This window comes from Propithecus coquereli, unplaced genomic scaffold, assembly GCF_000956105.1.
Source record: "Propithecus coquereli isolate 6110/MARCELLA unplaced genomic scaffold, Pcoq_1.0 Scaffold11, whole genome shotgun sequence".
Lineage (NCBI taxonomy): Eukaryota > Metazoa > Chordata > Mammalia > Primates > Indriidae > Propithecus > Propithecus coquereli.
Genome location: NW_012134969.1, coordinates 2,318,759 through 2,341,743, shown reverse-complemented (window position 1 = coordinate 2,341,743; position 22,985 = coordinate 2,318,759). Strand labels below are relative to the sequence as shown.

Below are 22,985 nucleotides of genomic sequence, written 5' to 3'. Positions count from 1 at the left end.
GGTGTGGGCAGTGACTCAGGTTCCTGGGTGCCCTGACCCTCCTGGGTGGGTCACTCCTTCCCTGGCCACTTCCTCTTTCCCCACACACTGGCCATGGGGAAATCCCCACTAGGCTCTATAAGAAGCCCCTGGGCTCCGTGCAGAGCCAGCGGCTCCTGCCCAGAGGACAAGATGAGGCCGGGCCACCCCTTTCTTTTAGCCCTTCTGCTTTTCATGGGCCAGGCTGCAGGGGATTCGGGGGATTTGGAATTCCTGGCCCCTACCCCTGGCTCCAGCTCCTTCCTGGACTTTGACTCCAGCTCCAGCCCCACCTTCTTGGCCAACGAAGCTCCCCGATCCCAGGTGAGGAGACCCCAGAGTCTGAGTGAGCTGTATTCATTCCCTTCCTCTCACTTTTTGGGGACCTGAATACAATTTCATGGATGGCTAGACCTGGGCACTCTATAAAATTTATGACTCCTTTTGTTAACTCTAGGCGCCCTGGAAATGAATTAAAACCTAGGTGAAATAATTAAATTTTGCGCAAGAGAGACAACCTCTCATTTCTCCAGCTGTGGGACTTTTGAGAAAGAATCTATGCTTTAAAGAGGTGCTCAAACCTGGCTGCATGTTAGAATAGGCGGCGAGGGGTACTCTAAAAGTACACACTCTTGGGTTCTGTACTTTTTCAAAAAACATCCTGCACAGATGTTTAAACATCAGATTTAATTTTTTTTTAAATTTTAAATTATTATGGGTACATAATAGTTGTATATATTTATGGCGTACATGAGATGTTTTGATACAGGCATACAATGTGTAACAATAATCAAATCAGGGTAACCAGGGTATCCATCACCTCATGCATTTATCATTTCTTTATGTAAAAATCAGATATTTTTAAAAACCTCTTCCCAGGTGATTCTAATCTGCAGCCCGGAATGGGAACTCTTGGGGAAGGGGCCCTGATACTACCAGCAGCTCCAGGAAAGTTTGTCCAATTGATTTGCCGCCCAGCAGGGACCCTGCGGATGGTGAACAGTGGCCCTCAAGGGAGTGTGAGAGAGAGCTGCGATGCTCTAGTTGGAGCCCTGACAGTTTCTCTCGGCCTAGTTTGTAAAGGAGATTGGTGTCAGAAATAAGGGGAGGACTTATTGGTCTTTAGGAAAGTGAACATTTCCCCAGGGGAGTGTTAACTCTTTTCAATCTTCTTTATAGGGAATCGTTAGGGCCATTTTCAGCTCTAAACAACAGCAGCAACAAACAAACAAAACCAGAAAGTCATGCATTACAAAGGGTCTGGTCCAGCTAGGCTAAGTACAGAGAAGGCATAATGAGCCCAGTCCTTGGGGGATGTCCTCTTCTGGTCTCCTTTAAAGCAATGGGAATAGGCTTGGAGGGGGTGAGAGGTTGGGGGACAAGAAGCAGTTATGCACTTCACCTCTGGGCCTTTCTGCAGGAGGTCCGCTCTGCAAAACCTCCTGGTCTATCCTTGCTAAGGTATGACTTGGGGTGGGGAAGTCTTAATGTCTTAATCCTGTACTTCTAGGATCTTTACTCACAGGTCAGGTAGCTGCTTACCTGAGCACCTGAATGGAAAAGTGAATGGGAAAAGAGGAGGAAAAGGCTTTTGTTTGTTTTCATTTTCACCATCAGGAATATATACAGCATAAAAATTTGGTGATTAACAATGTTTTGGACAGGACCTAGATAGAAATAGCAGCAATGATATTTACTGTGTGTCTAATAAATGCCAGGACTAGATTAAGTACAGAATATATATTATCTTATTTAACCCTAAGACATAGGTAAAATTAATGATCCCATTTTAGAGATGTGAAAACTGAGGCTTAGCAAGATAAACTCATTGGGTTAAAGTCACTAAGCTAGCAAGTTATATAGCTCAAAATTAGTCTGTCCATTCTTATCAACATCTCTCTATATGTAGATTTCTTTATCTCCAGGGAGTATAGATGAAAATTGCTCATTTTTAAGAGGAGAAAGTTTTGGGAATTATGAATATGCACAAGGATTCTTTGTAGCCAGAAATCAGAGGCATAATTTTATTCCGTGATACTAAATGATTTCTGGGGATGATCAGAATTGGTTAGCATTTTTATTTTTTGGAATGAGGTTAACAATAATAATTTATTACGAAGCTTTATCACAGTCAGAAACCAGCATTTGGTTAAGATCGTCAGCTGAAACAATAGAAATTAAAATAACGGTCAAGAAATAGAGAAATCTAAAATATCTATTGTCTGGTAAAGAGACAAACATTCAAAAATAGATACGAAATGATAGTTAAATTGTACTTAGATTTTAATTTCCTTCCTAGTTTACTTATCTCCCTCTGGTGAGTCAGTTATCACAATTCCAACTTTTTTTTTTAATAGCGGACTAGGAGTCAATTCCACTATAAACCTAATTTTCTGGGGCTGGTTGTCAGCTTGATGAGCTCTTTGGAAAGTAGTGGAAAAACCCTTTTATAACTGTCATTGAGCAAGTTCCAAACGTATGATTTTCTGTACTTTGAAAATGTGAAGTACCGTTATTTTATGCCTTGAATCTTTGTCGGCACTTAGACTTGGCTGCTAATTAGAGCCGATTGTAACCTTAAATCACAAATGTGAGCAGCACCTTCTGCTGTAAGTGCTCAGAGTATGCTCCAGGCCTCAGATATCACTCTCCAGAGGAGGGGCTGCTATAGGGTCCTCCATTCCCAGATGAGGAAAAGGCCCAAAGCTCCACTCCACATGGCAACTGGCATAGTCGAAACCACAATGAGTTGCGTGCTTTTGTCATCAGGCTACTGGGCTGGTGGAAAAAGCCACTATGGCCTTCATAATGGTGGCGGGCCTGACTCCTGGGCAGCATGTGGGTCTTAATCCATCTCCCTAATGCCAGAGCCTGGCATAATATAGACATCAGCAAATGTTAATTGAACACATGCTGCATGAGAACCTGCCCATATAGGGGGACCTGCAGGGTCCTATTTGCCCTCCACAAGTGGGATCACATATCCTTCCAAAGGCCGGGGGACATGCACTCATCTGCCTCCCGTCCCCCATGTTATAGTCATGTGGAGTTTGAGCATTCACCGCAGAGAGAGACTCATCACCATTAGCTTCATTGTCTTTGAATGCGAGGAGCAGAAATATCTCTAATGGGAGACACTGATCAAACTTATGGACCATTTTGATGTCAGCTGAGCATGCCGGGCTGATGATAAGCAGGATGGAAGCCAGGGAGTCCATAGTGTTGACACAGAATGTTCAATAGAAACGGATGGAATGGCTGTCAGTAGGGCTCATAATTATTTGCCTGTCTTTCAGGTGAACTTCAAGACTAAAAGTTGTTAGACAGTGGTTCCTAGTTGACTGTCTAGAGGCTGCTTGATGTTATCCACTCTTTCTTGAGTTGGCAGAGCTTTTTAGAGAACTCTGAGGATGGTTCAACCCTGTCTTGTGCACCTAATTAACCTCCTCTTGTCAAAAATGCAATGCAAGATTTTTTTTCTAGTTACTATACTAAGCTATTTCTTCAAAAGTCCATGATAAGTTGGTCCTTCCTGTAAAAGCCTTGGCATGCTTGGGCTTTCTATCTTTAGAGAAAGAAATAAAGCTGGTTTCAAGGGAAGCTGGCCTCTCCAACAGGCTCCTGGCATATCTTGCCCAGTCTTTATTCATCCCTGACAAAGACCCTTCCCCATCCAACTCTGCATCCCCTACCCCATGTTCAGCATAAACCTGCTTGTCTATCTTCTGTACTCCCCAATTCCTGCAGGTGTGGGGATGTGATTGGAAAAGAAAATTGAGACCAATGTCAGGAATTTTGACTGTATACATATAGAGACTTATGGATACACACATATATATTTTTCTTTCTGCTCATCTTAAAGAAGCTTAGGTTAAAAAAACAACTTAGTTGTGAAAGCCTAGATTGGCTGAGAGATCACTAATAAAATGGGTCTTGACTATAGAAGTGTGTAGGCTCAGTGAGTTCAGGAGTCATGCAGCTTGGTAGACATTAAATGCACAGAACACACAACCTCAGCTGCAGCCAACTGACCTGAACTTCGAGATGCATGGCTCGAGTGTCTTCAAATTCTGAAAACCATTGCTGTCTTTGTAGTAGCTTAATAAAAAGTCCCTTCAGGCTGATGTTCCACAGGTGAGCTTTGGGTTGGTCTTCAGATGAGATCATTAAAAGGCACAGCCAGTCAGCTGCCAAGAGTCACTCTGAAAGGCAATAGTAGTAATAAAAAAATGTTAATCGTGCCGGGATCCCCTTGGGGAAGTTCAAAGGGGACAAAAGAAAAATAGGATCTTTCCAGGCTGTCATTTAAAAATATGCAGCAGCACCGAAGCGTGAGCCTGAATATCTTAAAGAAACATCAAATATTTTAAAATGACTTTTCTGCAAGTGGTAAGCTGGAAAATTTTATTTAAAATATTTTGCACGAAACGTTCAAACATACACACTGTTCAGTTTTTAACAAATGGCTGGTTTGTTTGCATTTTGAGGGATGCTAATTATACAATTTCCCAGGTGAAGAGAGGATACGAATTTGCACTGTAGCCACATCCTTGACGGTTCTCTCATTCCGACTGGGAGGAAGAGGATTGGGCTTGGGGTGAAGGTAAGGAAAGGAAAATGAGTAACAGAAGGAAAGAGAAAGTGGCACCTACTGATCACCTGCCCTGTGCCAGGGACTTGGCTCCCATTACTGAGGACAACCCCGTGAAGCAGGTTATCTCTGTTTTACAGATGCAGGAAAGACTTAAAGGGGTTTCAACATCTACTGAGGGCTAGAATTGAAATTCAAACTTAGAATTCTCATTGCTTCTTCATTTCCCTTCCCTTGCATAGAGAGAGTAATAATTTCCTTTAGTATTCCTCAAGAACGGAGAATCTCCCTTTCGGTAAAGGCTGCCGACAGGGTAGTTTAGTCCAGCAGGTGGAAAGGTGGCTAAATGCTATGTGTGGTCACCACCTGTGAGAACATCGCGGTTTTAGCTTGTTTCTATGATTCTATTCATTTGTGTATTGGACTCCATTTGCTTGCCTGTAAGTATTCTTTTGAAAGACCAACTTCTGTCTTTCCAGTTGCCGAAAAAGCTCCATCTCCTGCCTATTACTGACGTTCAACTTCTTATTATTTACAGTCACTTTCCAATTTCACCGGCTCCGTGGATGACCATGGGATCTGCCAGTGCTCCGTTTCCCTGCCAGACACCACCTTTCCCGTGGAGAGAGTGGAACGCTTGGAATTCACAGCTTACGTTCTTTCCCAGAAGCTTGAGAAAGAGCTTTCTATAGTAAGCATTTTCTTTTCTAGCAATATCTTGATAAGAACAAACAAACAAAACAGAGCTTTTTTTAACTTAGGATTTTATGAGCAACCGTTCTTCACAGTATCAAAGACAGCACATTTGTATCCTATGGAGGTTTTAGCATTTATTTCATAGTACACCTACAGAGTTCTTTATAGCAGGGAAAACGAGAGCACAGGAAGAAAATGGGGTCAAGATTACTCATGCCAGGGATAAAAACTCACTGGAGAATTGTGGTACTCATGCAGTTGGGAAGAGGCCTCGAGCCCGCCCTGCAAAGCCCAACCTGCGGTTTTTATTTTGTTTTGTCGTTTTTTCTTCCTTTTGGTCTAGATCTACCTCCAGCTTTGCTTTCTTTTCTTTCTTCTCTTCCATCCTCTTTAGTTCTAGCCTGTCTCCCTTCTTTTTGACCTTTTCTTCTATTCCTGTTCCATTCCTGATTCCTCCCATTTCTTACTCCTTTGGCTTCAAGGGGAACAGACTCCTTTACCTTTAGGAACCTCATTTTCCAACCCTCGTCCACCCCTTCTAAGCTCTCTTTCCCTTTCCTTCTTAATTCTTTTATTTTGTACTCTTTTTGGTCTTCTCTTACTTTTAGATGATGCTTTCTCCTTCTTTTTTTCCTCTTCCTCCCCTTCCACCCCCGTCAAAACCTTCTTCCTCTTACCCTCCTTCCCTCTCTCCCTCTTTCCCTTTTTTCCTCTCCTGTTTAATTAGTACAATTTGCTCTCTTCCTTCCCTCTCTCCCTCTCCTTCTTGGTGATTATCCTCTATTGTCTCAGCAGGAACATTGTATTAAATGTGTCCAACATTAGATCAAAATTGAAGGCTTCCCTGGGACTTTGAATCAAGACTAATAGGTTTCTCAGCCTTGGTCAAAACTCTGGCTGGAACCCTCTGATTACCGCTTTTCTCCAGCCAGAGGGAGAGATCCCAAAAGGTTTGTCCTTCTCTGAGCTGGCCGGGGCAAGAATGTGACTTGGCATTCCAGTTTTGACCTCTTCCACCTTTTCAGCCAAGTTAAAAATCAATTAGAAAAGGCTCCTATTTTCCGCACAGGTGAAGTCCAACCTAGGCTCTAATCACATTATACATTATTTAGTACAACTCCATTAATTTACAAGGAGCTCTGGCTTTACTACAAGATTCAAAATAAATTTTCCTGAGAAATTTGAGCTAAGCCACCTCAACATTCAACATAGTTATCCTTTAAGACAAAAATTATAGTGAGGCTGAGACCCTACTTTCAACCTGAATTGGTAGATAAATATTCTAAGTTTGAATGAGTGCCCAGGAAAATGTGTTTGACTACTCCAGGAACCTGGCTTCTTAAGAAATAAAATGTCCTTGAATTAATCAGCAGAAAAGGCACAGCGCTAAATTATAAATTCTAACCATTAATATTCATAGCCTTATTCCAGCATAATCAAGTACAGATAAGAAGTTATGCATAAAAACATAACAAGTAGAGGAAAATCCTAGGTAAAGATCTTTTCAGTTAGAGTCATTTGCTTTGAAATAGTGGAAGCTACTGATTTGCATGTCGCCTTTGCCAGCAGCAGTGTGAAGGGCAGTTTGAAACCTCATGCTGCTCCAGGGAGAGTATGTGGCTTGCCAGGTTTCTGAATAATGGGACATTTAATTCTGATCCTGCAAGGGGGCAGGTAGCATCTGCTTTGTTAATAATTGGCCGGGAAGAAGCGCAGAGTAGGTGGGAAAAGTTTTAGTTCTGAAAGTGTTAGTAGCTGGTCCTAAAAAAATTTGTGATTGACGCCTAAGAAACAATGGACTTGCCAGCTGGGATTTATATAATCGATGTGGTGTAACAGGTGATAATAACAACAATAGTAGCAGCTTTTGTTTGTGCTTTTCCAAATGCTGCCAGTTCCATTCTGCTCTCAAGCATCCCTTTAAGGCAGATAGTTCAGGTAGTCCCCTTCCCTTTCTAGTCATGGAAAAACTGAGGTTCATAAAAGTAAAGGGTTTTGCTCAAGATCATTCCTCTCTTGGCTGGTTAAGCCAGATTGGGAATTTTGGTCTTAGGCATCAATTCAGGTCTCTTTCCTTTTGATTATGCTGTTATCATCTTCCTGGGCAGACTCAAGAAGAGATGCAGTAGGTCAGTAATGCCTTCAAATCCAAAGTTATCTCTTTAGCTGAAGGCTGTTGAATTTCCAGGTGAATTATTATAGCTGTTCCTAGGTTGCCTTGGAAATCATCATTTATCTGGGGGCTTGGGAAAATGCCTATTTAGGGCAGGCCAGTAGCAAAGGTTTTTTGACTACCTTACATTGATTCATTATCTGCCAGTACACGCAGAAGACAGAGAGCTGCCTCTGCATACAATAGTGAAAGTATTTTATACTTTTCTGTTGTTTATGATACATCCTCTTGTGACTACACTTAGGAAGGGGATGGCACAAAAGACAGCTGAGGATTTTCTCCTTCTCTGGAGGCTTTTGGTCTTTGGGGCAAGTTATTTAATATGATGCTTTTGCTAATAGATCTTCATGCATGAGAAGATTGAGGTAGCCTGGGAGACATTAAAGCAACCCATAAATAAACAACATTGATTGAGCAATGTTTTGTGCAATGAAATATAGTAAATTAAAAGGTCAGATTGAAAAACACTGAAATCAGTGTTTATTAATTTCTATAATTTATAGGGTCTCCATTTGCTATGTACATTATCTCTAATCTTTACCATAATCTTATGAGCCCAATATCATTACCCCTAGTTTACAGGAAACTAAGGCTTAGAGAAATTAAGTGATTGGCCTACTAAGTACTGAAGTCAGATTTGAGCCCAGATGGTCCAGCTCCAAAGTACTTTATATGTTTATTTTTTAAAAATATATATTGAAAATAATAATATGTTGCAAAGTAAATTTACTTATTTCAAATAACCTGGCCATAGTTGTGATCACAGGTTTTGAGGGACTGGCAGAAACATGAACGAGACTAATCTTTAGCTTAATAGCCAGTTGCACTATATTCTTTTTTATTATAAGATGGCATTTATTATAAGAAACAATAACAACCATTGCAAAACAAACCCCCAAACAAACTTTATTCTACATCAATAACATAGTAAGTACATACACACAAAATAAAATGGAAGCTCTGAATGTTAGACTGGTGGTTTAAAAGCAAACATAGATGAACCTTCTAACTCTCAAACTTGTAGCCATGAGGAGCTTCAAGGTAAAGATGTCATGTAGGCATGTGTCCCTCAGAGCTAGACGCATGTTCTTGCTAGAATGTTTAGCAGTGTTCCTGGCCTCTACGAGCAGGTAGCACCCACCCACCCCCAAAATGTGACAAACAAAATGTCTCTAGACATTGCTGAATGTTCTCTGGGGATAAAATCACCACCCCACTCCCACCCTCCATTTAGAACTACTGCTCTAGATCTAAATACAGTCCTGCATCACTTAAAGACTGAAGGAGGGAGGCATTCTGAGAAATTCATTGTTAGCCGATTTTGTCACTGTAAGCATCATAGTTCACAGTGTACTTACATACAGCCAGATGGGTACCACACACCTAGGCTCTGTGGTATAGCCTATTGCTCCCAGGCTACAAACCTGTACAGCATGTGACCGTACTGAATACCACAGGCAATTGTTACACAGTGGTAAGTATTTGTGTATCTCTATATACCTAAAGAAAGGTACAGTAAAAATATGGTATTATAATCTTGTGGGACCATTGTAGCATATGTGGTCTGTCATTGATTAAAATGTCGTTTTGTGGCCGGGTGCGGTGGCTGACGCCTGTAATCCTAGCACTCTGGGAGGCCGAGGTGGGAGGATTGCTTGAGCTCAGGAGTTTAAGACCAGCCTGAGCAAGAGCAAGACCCCATCCCCACTAAAATTAGAAACAATTAGCCTGGTGCGGTGGCGAGCCCCTGTTGTCCTCGCTACTGGGGAGGCTGAAGCAGAAGGATCGCTTGAGCCCAGGAGTTTGAGGTTGCCGTGAGCTAGGCTGACACCACGGCACTCTAGCCTGGGTGACAGAGCAAGACTCTGTCTCAAAAAAACAAAGGTTGTTTTGTGGTGAGTGACTGCATTTTCTAGAAGAGGAGGAATGCACTAAGTGCTAGACATGTCCCTGGGCAAGCAAGGCTGCCTGTACTGAGACCACACCTCCCAGGAAGAGCTGGCGTGTTCTCAGAACTGTCACACCAACTTGATGATACAGATACACACATGGAAAAGGTTTATATTAATAATTTGCTTAAACTAGTAAAGCTCACACTGTGAAGTCTTTCTGGCCCATCCTCAAATTCTTTCCCATCTTCTGTAACTCATGGATGATTCCAGTTTTCCTGAATATCACCACTGAGCTTTCTTGAAATGTCAGCTGAAAGAGCCTCAACAATTTTTCCCAAATAGATCTTTAGGGTCTCTTCATTTTGCAGCTGAACTAGGGCAGGCACACCACACATGCTCATAGGTTGCAAACTCCAGATTATGCTTTGGTTTTCTGTGAGAATCTGGGAGAGCCACATTTTATTTAGCAGGGATGACAGTTGAATCACTCATTTTTGTAGAACAGCAGCTGCGATGTGTCACCAAAAATGTTCCAGGAAAGCTGAGGGTGTTTCATTTGTTCCAAGAGCTGGCAAAGCCAAATGCCAACAAGCATATTCATTTCTCAGACTTCCATTTCTGCAATGGATTGGCACTTTATTTATTTATTTTTATCATAGGCAAAGTTTTATGCCTGATTTTTTAGAAATTGAAACCTGGCCACCTTATAGCTATGTGTACTCTTCAGGGGGACTTGTTAGGTTTTATATATAGTCGGCCCTCCATCTCCTTTGGTTCTGCATCTGTGGATTCAATCAACCTCACACTGAAAATGTTCAGAAAAAAAGCTCAATAAAAATAAAACAACAATAAAAAATACTAATTAAAAAATATCATCTAACAACTATTTGCACAGAATTTACGTTGTATTAGGTATCATAAGTGATCTAGAAATGATCTAATGTGTACAGGAGGATATGCGTAGGTTATATACAAGGACTACGCTATTTTATATAAGGGATTTGAGCGTCTGTGGATGTTGGTATCCATGGCGGGGGAGGGGTGTTCCTGGAACCAGTCCCCCTTGGATACTGAGGGGAGACTGCATATTTATTTTAACCCTCCTATCCACCAAAATGTCACCAGCCCCATCGGCCTCCAAGTGGTGGTACATTTGATGGCAGTGAGCATCAGTTGCCCGAGGAGATACATTAGCAGTGCCAAGGGCTGTATTTTCAACTTTCATTAAAATCCTCTCTGCCTGAAGCCCTAGCCCTTTAGGTCTGTGGCCTATGAGTCTACTCTAATTTGCACCGTGGGGTTAAGTAGAAGGGCTAAAATGACAGAAGTTAGGGCTGCCTTTGGTATTAGAAGGATTAGAGGCCAACATATGGCTCTGAATTCATCCAGGCACTGTGGATCAGCTACTTGACATTAATGTAGTTTGGGGCAAAGTATCACTTATGTTCAAATTTTTAAAAAGAATGTAAAACCAGAAACTTTTAATGAGGAGGTCCTTAAAAAAGCCATGACATTTCCTTTAGAGATCAGATACAGAAAAAAACCACCAAATGTGTTTATTAAAATATCCATTTGGAGATTCCAATTATACACTAAACCACCAAAGGGATTTTTGGAAGTATTTTAACTTAATGATCAGACATTCAAATATATGCAACAAATGTGTAATTTAAAGGTCTGATTGCAATAATCAGTTCTTGGAATAAATGTTGGCGCACTTAATGAAATGTACACTTCACAGGGCACATACACTCACATATTGTGTGGTAGGTTGGGTCTTTATGCCACTTGTAAAAGGTAGAGGGGCTCAAACGCATTGCACATGGTGATCAAAGAAGGAATTCTAATTAGTGCATTTCTCCCTCTTCTAGAAAATGCTTAGATTTAGAGCAGTGGTTCTAAATGGAGGGAGAGTGGTGGTGGCGGTGGTGATTCTGTCCCCAGGAAACATTTAGCAATGTCCAGAGACATTTTGGGTTGTCACAATTGGGTTGGGATTTTCATCTAGAGGCCAGGGATGCTTGTTAATATCCTACAGTCCACAGCACAGTCCCACAAGAGTAACAATTCAGCCCAAAATACCAGTCTTGTTGAGGTTGAGAAACCCTGATCTAGAGTATGTGCATTGAGGAAGGAGGGACAGCAAGGGGCTCTGATTCAAACCAGTTTAGTTTGGGGAACTAATGTCTTCAAAAGTTAAAATGGAGATTAAAATATACTTGTGAATGATGATTCTGAAGAAAATTTATTTTTAGTGTAGGTAAGTGCCAAATCCACTTCCCCCCAATTGTAGTAAGTTCTTTTTAACTTGTATTTGGATAGATTTTTAAAAATCTAGTTAAATATATTTTTGATCCGTCTCTTTACAAAAAACAATGATTGTCAGGAATCAAATGGTCCTCAAGGGCTAGAGGAAACTGGTGCGACATCATTCTGGGAACTGACTTGAGCTTTTTGATTCCCTTTCAGGTGAAGGAATACGTCCAATTAATCAGTGTGTATGAAAAGAAACTCTTAAACCTAACTGTCCGTATTGAGATCATGGAGAAGGATACCATTTCTTACACTGAACTGGACTTTGAGCTGATCAAGTTGGAAGTGAAGGAGATGGAGAAATTGATCATTGAGCTGAAGGGGAGTTTTGTTGGAAGCTCAGAAATTGTTAACCAGCTGGAAGTGGAGGTAAGGAGTGAACTCACTTCTTAGTATATTACCAATCAATTCTCTTCAGTGACCATAAGCAAGTGCTGGGACTGGGATGTGAATCTCTCTCTTCTGACTTCTAATTCTGTACTCTGTCATGGTCATGTGGCATATCCCATGTTCTGTTTTGGATGAATGCCTGTCTTTGAATAGTAAGTTAAGTACATTTGGAATATATTGACTTAGGGACAGGTGTTGGCTAATGGTCAGAATCCTGTCCCAGAACCAAATGAACTTTGAATTTCTCTGGAAAGGAGGTGATGAGGTGACATGAATTCAAACAACTGTCCATGGCCAAGCTAGATCAGGTGTCTTCTCTGCTCTGAATATATCCTCATAGGACTAGAAATCCACAATTTACCTGATTGCAAAAGGTCTGTTTCTCCTTTTGAATCCTTGATCCCTCTTGGAATCCCTCTCCACATACTGGCAACCCCCTTTAGGAAATTTCCTGTGAGTGTGTTTTAGTGAAGCCTTTTAAAATCTATGGATAAAGGCCATCACATTCATGTTATGGTTGGGTAATTTATATCAACAAGAATTTACTAGCACAGTCATGACATGGGCTATAATAGAGAATTCTGGTTACATATTTTAGAATTTAAGTTTTCTCTGACTCTCACCATTCATTAGAAACTTAATTATAATCCCACATGAGTAAACACGAGTTTATAGGGGAAGGTTATTAGAAATGGACTTTAATGGGCATTTGTGGATGCTTAGAATGAGGCTGTGCTCGATTATTAAAGCTGTTAAAATCTTTGCCATTTTCTTCTTGTCACACACATCTGCCCGAGATCTGACAGGCGCTCACGCTAAACCATGAAATGTATTCTTCCAAATGAAACCATTCAGAAGAGTCTCTGGTGTGTTCCCTAGCAATGTTTCACTAAATGACAAATGGAGCCCTGGAATGTTTATGAAAGAAATTGCACAATAATATAAAGCCACTCTGAATTTCTATTTCCTTAGATAAGGAATATGAGTCTCCTGGTAGAGAAGCTTGAGTTGCTAGACAAAAACAATGTCCTTGCCATTCGCCGAGAAATTGAGGCGCTAAAGAAAAAGCTGAAGGAGTGTGAGGACTCCAAAGGCCAAGGGTCGCCTACTGCCCCTCCTCCCTCTCCTGGTAAGTGCCACATTTTTACCACTTGAGCCAGGCCCCATAAGGAGGCGTGAGTGCGGTGGGCAAGGGATTTGGGATTGCAATGATGAAGCGAGAAGGATGGGATTCTTGCAGATCTGGGTTTACCTTTCCGTGTTTGAAATCTCCTCCCCACCCCAAGTAATTCTGCATACTCTCCTATTCTGGGGCTGACAGAGGAAGAGCACACACAATGAGTTGATTTGAACAAAACCCACAAGTTACATGTATTCCCTTCACATTTAGTAACAGGAAAAAAAACCTTTATGGTGATGGAAGAGCTATGGGGGCCCTGGGGGAAAGCCTCTGGAATGTATGTGTGGCATCCACTTTCCTGTGAATTATAAGGCCTAATTAGCTCACTTATCTGATCAACTGGGTTTATGCCCTGAATACTCCTGCCCTCCCTCTCTCCTTCCCTCTCTCTTTTCTCCTCTTTAATTTTAATTTTCTTTTGTTCTCAACATGAAATGCATGTTGAGCATCTGCTATGTTGTGTGTCCCGGGATTCCTTAAGGATTGAAGGAATGGCCCCCACATATCGTGGTTCTTGTGGGTGTGTCTTCCTGTCCCTTTGGGTCTTTGAGTTCCTGGAGGGTAGGGATGACATGTCACTCTCTAATGAATCCTCCTTGGGCTTAAGTACAGCACAGAGGTGGGTGACCTGTAAACACGCCTGTGACTGGTGGCCGTAGAACATAGGGTTGCAGCGCATACGTAGCTTTAGAATCCCAAAGACTTCCTGGCTATTCAGCTGAAGCAAAAAGATCCTTAATCTTCTCATTTGTAAAGTGGGAGAATAACAGTACCTGCCTTGCGGGGTTGCTGTGGGGATGAACCAACGCTTGGGAAGCTCAGAGCTGTGTATTCGGCACTCATACGCGGGCAATAGATGCTATTAGTAGTGATGATAATTGAAGTGAAAACCTTGCTGTGAACAACAGCGGCGCCAGATCCTTGTGCCCTGCAGTTCTTCCCTCCAGGTGAACTAAAGGCAGCCTCTCAGCGCAGCATTCAGCCCCGTTCTTTGGAGACATTGAGGTCATGGGGACCTTTTCTCTGCAGGTCCTGAGCATCTCAACCTGAATGGGAACTGTATCTTTTCATCAAATCATACAGCCTTTTTATTTTAATTAATTCGAATCCTCACTCCTGTTTCCTTTTAGGCTGTGCCTTTCTGGATCCTTGTCCATACATACAGCTGGTTTCTTTAAGGCTTCAGTCAGATATGGCCATAGGTAGAAGCCTCTTGCTTTTGCTTAGGGGATTCTTCCCCCTCCCTCTACAATTGGGACTCTGTCCTAGTGTGACATACAGGGCAGGTTTAGAGCACAGACCACAGTCTGTCTGTCCTCTGTACTAAACTCAGACTACCTTTGGTCTGGGATCAGTGGTATAGACACGTGTAAGCAACGTGAACTGCATCTGCTGGGCCACATGGGCTCACGGAGGCAGGAGAGGAAGCTGTGACAACTGATAATACCTGAATGACCCCTCGCCTCAAGAAAATCTTCTTCAGGGAACAGATTTTTCTGGCACAATTTTCTATGTATCCCTTAGAATGAGGACATTGTAGAGTGGGAGGTGATTAACATTCAGGGCCATCTGATCTAGCCCCATGGTGTCTCAGAGGAGGGGACTCGGTGGCCAGGATGCTGCTTTTCCTGAGGCCACACAAACAGTTAGCGACAGGGCTGAGGCCGCGATGCAAGGGTCTTCTCTCCTGGTCAGCTCCGGACCTGCAGTGCTGGGCGGCAGTAACCCAGGGATGAGAGTGGGGGAGAAAACACTTGCTTAGCATCTAGGGGGCAAAGCAAGTGAGTCTGTTGGATTTTTTTTGTTAAATTGTTTTTTGCAGAACTTTCCCCTAGGCCCTCACACTTAGGCTTTTGTGATCCATCCCTGCTCAGCTGTGTTGTTTAAGCAAATTGGACCCAGATTTCCACTCACTTTCCCACAACCTTGGCTGTACCTGAATCTCTGCCAAGCCACCTGGCTCTCCGCCAGCTTTGTTCATATTATATTTATGATGTTTATATTAAACTGACTTTTGGTCATGTTTTTAAATCAATTTCTTTCACTTGCTCTCTTTCTGTTTGGATTGGTTGATAATGCAGAATTGGAAAATCCCCAGGCACCGCAAAGTTGTGAGCCTGTGGAGACTTTAATTAAAGTTACTCACTATTATGGGACTTTAAAATCTGGCCTGTCTGCTTTTTTCACTGCAGAGTTGCACAGAACAAAAAAAGACTAATATGCAAGTCTCAGCGCTAAAGTAATTCTGTGCTTTCTGGGCCCCCTTCATTGCAGCTACAGTTTGCTAAGCCTGTAGTCAGCTTGAACTTCAAACAAGAACATGTATTTCAGGTTGCATAAAACACGGTTTAGATTTGGTTTTTGCTGCAAATAACTTCCTTTTCTGCTTCATTTCATAGAACTTCCTCATCTAAAATAATTGACCTTCTACTCATTAACTTTTTCCCCTTAAAACTTTAGTCTCTCTCTGTTTTTTTCCTCTGAATATAGCTGCCTGCATATAGACCACATGTGACAGGAATGCTTGGGGGTCAATCACTGTTTTGCTTGGGGATGCTGGCTAGGCTCTGTGCTGGCACACAGTGGGCACTCAGCAAGTGGTTGGTGATTGAATGGGGTATGAAAGACATGGGGTGACCTGCTAAAATCCCAAGCCTGGAGAAGAGCAGAGTGTTGAGTAGCATATATCCAATGCTTCACAGTCAATTTAGTCTTAATCATTTTATAATTATGATCATTTTAATTGCCTCATTCTTAAAAGTCAATCATATTCTTCTCTTGGCTCAAACAAAGTTCAGTTGCCCAGGTGAGATAGTACATTAATAGATCCAAGATTAATTTTCCTCTGCAGGCATATAATTATTGGCTTTAAAAAAATGCTACTAATCATGATACTTTTAAAAAGCCAAGTTAGAATATTTTAAAGTCTCACGATTAGGGCTTCCTTAAATCTTTTCAGAAAACCATGATACTATCTAATGAACTGCGCGATGAAGAGATTGCCAACCAAGGCTACATTTGTGTAGAGGGTTCCTCCTATCATGTTCTGTGGAGTGAAAACCAGGCCCTTTGAAAAATCAAATATGTAGCAGGATGGAGGGCTAGTGTTTTATAAATAAGGTTAAGCTGAAGTTAGGTGCTTTGATTAATCTTTCATTTCTTTATTCTGCAAACATAATTTGGTACCATTGTGTGGCTGGCCCTGTTCTGGGTACTGGGGGTTACTAGGATGGGTAAAGAAACCTCCAGAAGCCACTATCCAGGAAAGGAGACAGCCATGTAATCCTCCGGTTGTAACATGATGCGATTGTAATGATGATAATTACCATGCATTGAGTTATATTTGCATGCCTTCTCTGTATTCTTCCTAATAGTCTTGTAGAGAGGGTATTACTATTTTTCTTTTAACATGAGGAAACCAAGGCTCAGAAGGTTAAGTACTTGCTCAAGGATACACAGTAAGTACTGGAGTCAGGATTTGAATGGGAATCCATCTGGTGATATATTCACCGCACCAGGCTGTCTTCCATAGATGCTCTGACAGAGAGGTGCACCTGTGATTTCTGGAGGTACAAGAAAGTTCCAACAACTCTCCTACCTGATTAACACCAAATTATTTTTGCTTCTTTGCCTGTGGAGTAGCTAAAAGGGTAATCTTGCTAGTGACAGTTCTGTGCTGTGTTCTCTTCCACCAGAATATCCAAAATGATTCATTGGTCTTTCACAATTCTTGTATCATGGTTGGGCAATGGGTTGTTGCCCAAGGACCAGGGTAAAGGTGGGATGGGAAGCGTAGGAGGGAAATGAAGTGTGTCTAAGACCTTGAAATGAAGGAAGGGGATAAGAAGGGGAGTGAGACAAGGGAGGGTGGGGAGAAGCTCAGCGAAGATGGGGTGGGGGATGGGGACCCTAAGGGCACTGGGCTGGCTGTCAATTTCAGTTTGCTGCCCGGAGTTGGGGAGGTCCGCCATAGCCTTTTCCCTGGTCTGCCACTGTTATGGCCACATCTGTAGTATTGGCAACAATGCTGAGTTCTTGTCCCTATTTCCACTTCCTTTCAACCATAGCCTGGGCCCTAAAAATGGCCCAAAGGGGATAGAGGATAAAGGGAGGATAACAAATGAACAGGAGAGTGTTTAGGAGTGGTTGGGAGGTGAGGAATAGAAATTTGAGTTTCATACAATTTCAATATTTATACTGGGTGCAATTTTCATTTTCTGGTCAACTTATGAAATGAGCCATTATTATTAATATTATATAATATTACTATATAATTATTAATGATAGTAATAGTACTATTAGCATAATATAATAGTAGTAATGATAGTAATTTTTGAGAAGTTTATTTTGGTTCCTTCATATCTAAAGATTTCTACATCTAGGGACAGAATAGTTTATCTTTAACCTCATGAAAATGCTGGAATAAGTTATATGCATCATAAATTTTCCTTAAATATTTTGTTGCTGTTGGTTTGGAATATTTCCTTTCCAGAAAGGCAAGATTCAAATGAAGCAAACCATCCTAAGTCTTCTAATCTGAAGGAAAAAAAAAAGTGACTTTCCTCAGAGTGAAGTGTAGTTGAATAAATAAATTTTCAGGAAGATATTTTAGCTAGAAAATCCAGTTTGTAGCATAAGGAAACTTGAACAGTTTTTGTTATCATTAAACTGAACACACTGCTAACTTCATTTTAATAATTCATGCATTGTTTCATAAACAAAAGCAAACAAGCATTCATCTGAGAGATCACTTTTAGCAGAAGAAATAATAATTTATAATTTTATTTATTATTTTTTTAGTGGAGAGCAGTCTCTTGGCTGAACACACGTTGCTTTTTTATTTATGAAATGACACATGCATTATTAAAATAAACCCGTGACTGTGTTCTGCTTAATGATATGCAAAATTATTTGAGGTTGGGTATAGAGTGGTTTGATTTCTCTACCTGTTGTATGGTTGGCTGGCTTTCTCACCAACTGAGGATTTATGAGAGCATTTAAGAAGCATGTATTTAATTCTGGGGCCAAAAAGCCCTGGCAGATTGGAAAAATAAAAACAGAATTTCTAGTAATGGTTTCACCTTTGAGCAGTCCTTGAGTGAGGAGGGTGGAGAGGGGAAGTGTTTAGCATGAAAAGCAATGGGTCTTTCCATGCTGGACACAGCAGAGACTCAGAGACTAAAGCTTTGCCCCTCTTACCCCACACAGTGTTAATCTCAGGCAACCCTTTGGAGCTCTGCTTTTGGCTCCAGCTCACCTCGTGTGTCTTTATGGCTCTTTGATTCCTGCCAAGCATTTGACACCAGATCCAGCAATTCATGTTCTGCTCCTTCCTCATCTCATCTGCTTTGCTCTAAGCAGCAGGATAAGGGAAAATAACCACAAATGTACTTGATGTTGGATTTTCTTTGTTATCCAATAAACTATCTCACCAGTTTTTGAAAGAGTATTTATTAAGATCCCAGAAAATGTGTGTTCACTCTTTGGATAGTTATTATAAAAATATTGGCAGAATTTTATTTTATTTTTTCTAGCTCATAAATGCTTTGGGTTGGCAGACGTTTCAGAGGTAGTGCAATGTGAAGGGCCCATTGACCGGCCTGAGTCATTTACCCAAGTGTTTCAGGGAATGCAGAGTCAATGGACCAGTGGATCTGGTCCCACTTGATTGTACACATTGTGACAATGACAGTGTCAGAATGGGAAGGATGAAATACTTGCCTGTCATTCTATGGCACTGCAGCATATGGGTTATGAACAGCAGGACTCACCTCATAACTCTGCAGTGGGACGGTCACCATGGGATTTATGTGATGGGCTAAGCACTGGGCACAGAGCAGGCAGCGCTGCCCAAAAATAGCTTCATGGCTTCTCAAGGCTAAAATCCCACCATAGATCCACCATCTTTTTGGATCTATACAATACTATATTTAAAATTTCCTCTGCTGAGAATGGCTGATAGCAGGATTGGTACCTGGTGCGGCTGTGCGCTTGGGGTCCCAGGAAAGGGCAGAATGAGGTAGGACAAAAGACTTGCCCAGGACAATCTTATCCTTCATCGCAATTCACCCTGGGGTTGACCCTGGTGAATAGCACCTTTCGGATTTATGGAAATAGAGCAGGATTCTGGAATCATCTTGCTTTCTTGATTTTTTATGAGAGAAATGTAACAAGGTAATATTTGCAAAATGCTTTCTGGTAGCTGAAAATACATTAGATTCACCAAGTCCCTCTTTCCTCTCTGTGGGCCTCCAAACTTTTAAAATGTGATTCTTGGCAGTTTCATTACCCCCATTTTCCAGATTGAAAGCCCATCCATGGAAGCAGAGGGTAGCTCTCCGTAGAGCTGACGGCAGAGGTTTTGGCTCTTCCCCATCAGAACCGCTGCTGTCATTAAACCTTGACAGGAGAAAAATATTTATGGTTCCTTTGGTTCTTAGGATATTAAACTATTTGTGTCCTGTCATTCATTTTCTCTAAGAAAGCCCTTTTATTTTCTTGTTTGTATAGGGAGCTGTGGTCACGGTGGAGTGGTGAACATCAGCAGACCGGCTATGGTTCAACTCAACTGGAGAGGATTTTCTTACAAGTATGGTGCCTGGGGTCGGGATTACTCTCCCCAGGATCCAGGAAATGGGTTGTATTGGGTGGCACCATTGAATACAGATGCGAAACTGTTGGAATATTACAGACTCCATGACACACTGGATGACTTGCTATTGTATGCAAATGCTAGACAAAATCGGATTACCTATGGTCAAGGTGGTGGTACAGCAGTTTACAACAACAACATGTATGTGAACTGGTATGACAGCGCGAACATTGCCAAAATTAACCTGACCACCAACAAGGTTGCTGTGACTAAAACTCTCCCTAATGCTGCCTATAATAACCGTTTTTCATATGCTAATGTTGCTTGGCAAGATATTGACTTGGCTGTGGATGAGAATGGGTTGTGGGTGATTTATTCAACTGAAGCCAGCACTGGTAACATGGTGATTAGTAAACTCAATGACACCACACTTGAGGTGCTAGACACTTGGTACACCAAGCAGTATAAACCATCTGCTTCTAATGCCTTCATGGTATGTGGGGTTCTGTATGCCACCCGTACTCTGAACACCAAAACAGAAGAGATTTTTTACTACTATGACACAAACACAGAGAAAGAGGGCAAGCTAGACATTCCAATACATAAGATGCAAGAAAACGTGCAGAGCATTAACTACCATCCTTTTGACCAGAAACTTTATGTCTATAATGACGGTTACCTTTTGAATTATGATCTGATCTTCCTGCCGGAACCCCAGTAAGCTGTTTAGGCATTAGAGTGAAAGAGAAAGAAAATGTTTGTTGAAAAAAATAGTCTTCTCTCCTTATTTAGATATCTGCAGGGAAATCTAAAAGTGTGTTTGTTGAGTAGCAATATTTAGGTGCATAGTTCTACCATGCTAGAGACCTAGGATATTTGCCCTGATTTAATGAGTTCTCTCAGGAGCCATCTGCCTCTTGGGATGTATTTCTCAACTGAAACAAGGTCTTTCCAGTGTGGGATCGTCAGGGGTCTTAGGGACATTATGGGTTCAATGAAGCCTACAGTAATGTGACATCTGGAAATTAAGGAATTTAAGAGAACTTAGTATGGCTTCTGGGGATTCTTTGCACAAGAGAGATTGCTCAATGACTGGTCCTCAATTCCATAACCCTGCAAGCTCTTCCATGCTGGAAGGAATCTGGGGCCTAATTAGTCAGATTAATATCTGGACCACCTTGAGGGACCAAATCTCCAGCTTTGTTTTTCTTACCAGCTCCTGGAATGATGCTTTATACATAGCACATGAGTAAATTTGGCGTACTTATATTATATCTGTAAAATGCTCCGCGTTTTCAGGAGAAAGGCCCTTTTATGCATTAAGTTGTACACTGCAAATAAATCCCAGAAGGATCTGCAGATGAGGCACCTGATTTTCTTTCTTTTCTTTCATTTTCGCCTTCATTAGAAACTCAGTAGAACCCTCTACCTCATAACTTCATTCCAAAGGCAGCTCAGAAGATTAGAATCAGACTTATCAACCAATTCCCCCTACCCCCTTTCTACCGCTTGCTTTAAGAAAAAATTAACTAGTTTTCTATGGAACAAATATAAGATTAAAAAATTCATTTTCTTTTATCTCATCATGAACTTTTATTTACATGGTTCTAAGACTATAAGAAAATCAGATGGCAGTGATAAAATGATGACACTTCTGGTTATATAATAAAGACCTTGGAGCATATGTGAGACTTGTATTAAATCATATCAATTGTTTCATGTAATTTTTGTCTTTGTTTAAGTCTGGAACTTGTCAGAAAGTGAAAATTTATTTTTTTTCTAGGAAGAGATGTAGAAAAGCCATTGAAAGTATCTAGTAAATCAGTGCAGTAGCTGAAAACCTTGCAGGGGTGTGTGCTTCTGTTTAGATGGCTTTATCATCTGGTGCTGGTCTATTTTGCTTTCATGGTCAAATCCTAGTGTGTAAGACTGGCTCCCAGAATCCTTTACTCCTCCCCTTTTAACGAATGATTAAAATTTGCTTTAAAAAAAGTCATCTTTTGTTTTATTTACTTTTGAACTAAAAAAACCCCAAAACCTTATAACAGAGTAGTTCACATCTTGCTGTGAGGCACCCCCCACCCCACAAACACCAGTGGCCAGGAGATCACATGCCTAATAGCAGATAATATCAATAACTTTTAAAAGAGTCCAAAGTCGGGCTGGCTTTTTAGTTTTCCTATCCCTTTAAAATCCATTCTTTCTGGCAGCTTTTATTGTACGAGACTGCCCTATTATCTTTTGGGATATGACCTTATGTACTTATTACTTTGCATGACTGATCTGATTATTTATTTCCAATGCTAGACTATATTTATGTGGCGTATGTTCCTTTTCCAACTGAGCTATTAACATGGGCCACAAGCCTTTGGATCATCCCCAAACAGGAGGTCTTGGGCAGAAAGCAGAGGGGCCATATCAGGAAGAGAAGCACCTTTACCAAAGAGAATGTATAGGGGGAAGGTGACCTAGAGTTGGAGGGACAGATAGACGAGGCTAATGTAGTCAGTCTTACTGAAATGCTCATTTTTAATCCACGTCAAGCTATTTGAGCCAGGTGGCAGCTACAATATTTAGTATTTTTGTCAAGACTTTTCCCTGTCTTTTTCAGGGCTGAGTGCAGAGACAGGTATGGCCTTCAAAGTGCAACAAGATATGAAGATAAAGACATGTACATCATGTGAGATATAAGTTAAGAACAGTGATGTTATATTTAATCTGGCTCTAGGCAATTTTCCAGATGAATGTTTCCACCAAGTACACAGTATGACCTCTGAACATTCAGGAGAGGAGGCAGGGAGCCAAGGTAACCCTAGTGATCAGCTTCTTATTTGAACTGCTACGGAAGCATTTGCCTGAAAAAATTCACTTCCGAAACTCCTTCCCACTGGACATGGGGTATTATCAGCCTACAGTGGCTGCCTGCAGGAAATCTCCCCACTGGGAAAGCTGAGTAGCTGAGGAATTCAGGCTCCTGGGTTTACTGCAATGCAGTCAAGAGATGGAAATTTTAGCTCAAGATTCATCAGTGCCTGTTTGAAATTTATATATATATATACTTGTTACATATGCATTTATATTATAAATATAAATTATACACATAAATATAAAAATAAATTGCACATACAAATATAAATTAC

At 41.2% G+C, this 22,985-nt stretch overlaps 1 protein-coding gene across 1 annotated transcript; it reads left to right on the top strand.

Annotated features, from left to right (window-relative positions):
* The first annotated feature begins 153 nt into the window (after window positions 1–153).
* Window positions 154–21,794, top strand: OLFM4 (olfactomedin 4). The gene is made up of 5 exons (XM_012649363.1): window positions 154–342; window positions 5,148–5,300; window positions 11,840–12,052; window positions 13,046–13,202; window positions 19,764–21,794. The coding sequence occupies exons 1-5, from the start codon at window positions 172–174 to the stop codon at window positions 20,564–20,566; spliced, it is 1,497 nt and encodes a 498-aa protein (XP_012504817.1). The 5' UTR covers window positions 154–171; the 3' UTR covers window positions 20,567–21,794.
* Window positions 21,795–22,985: the final 1,191 nt, after the last annotated feature.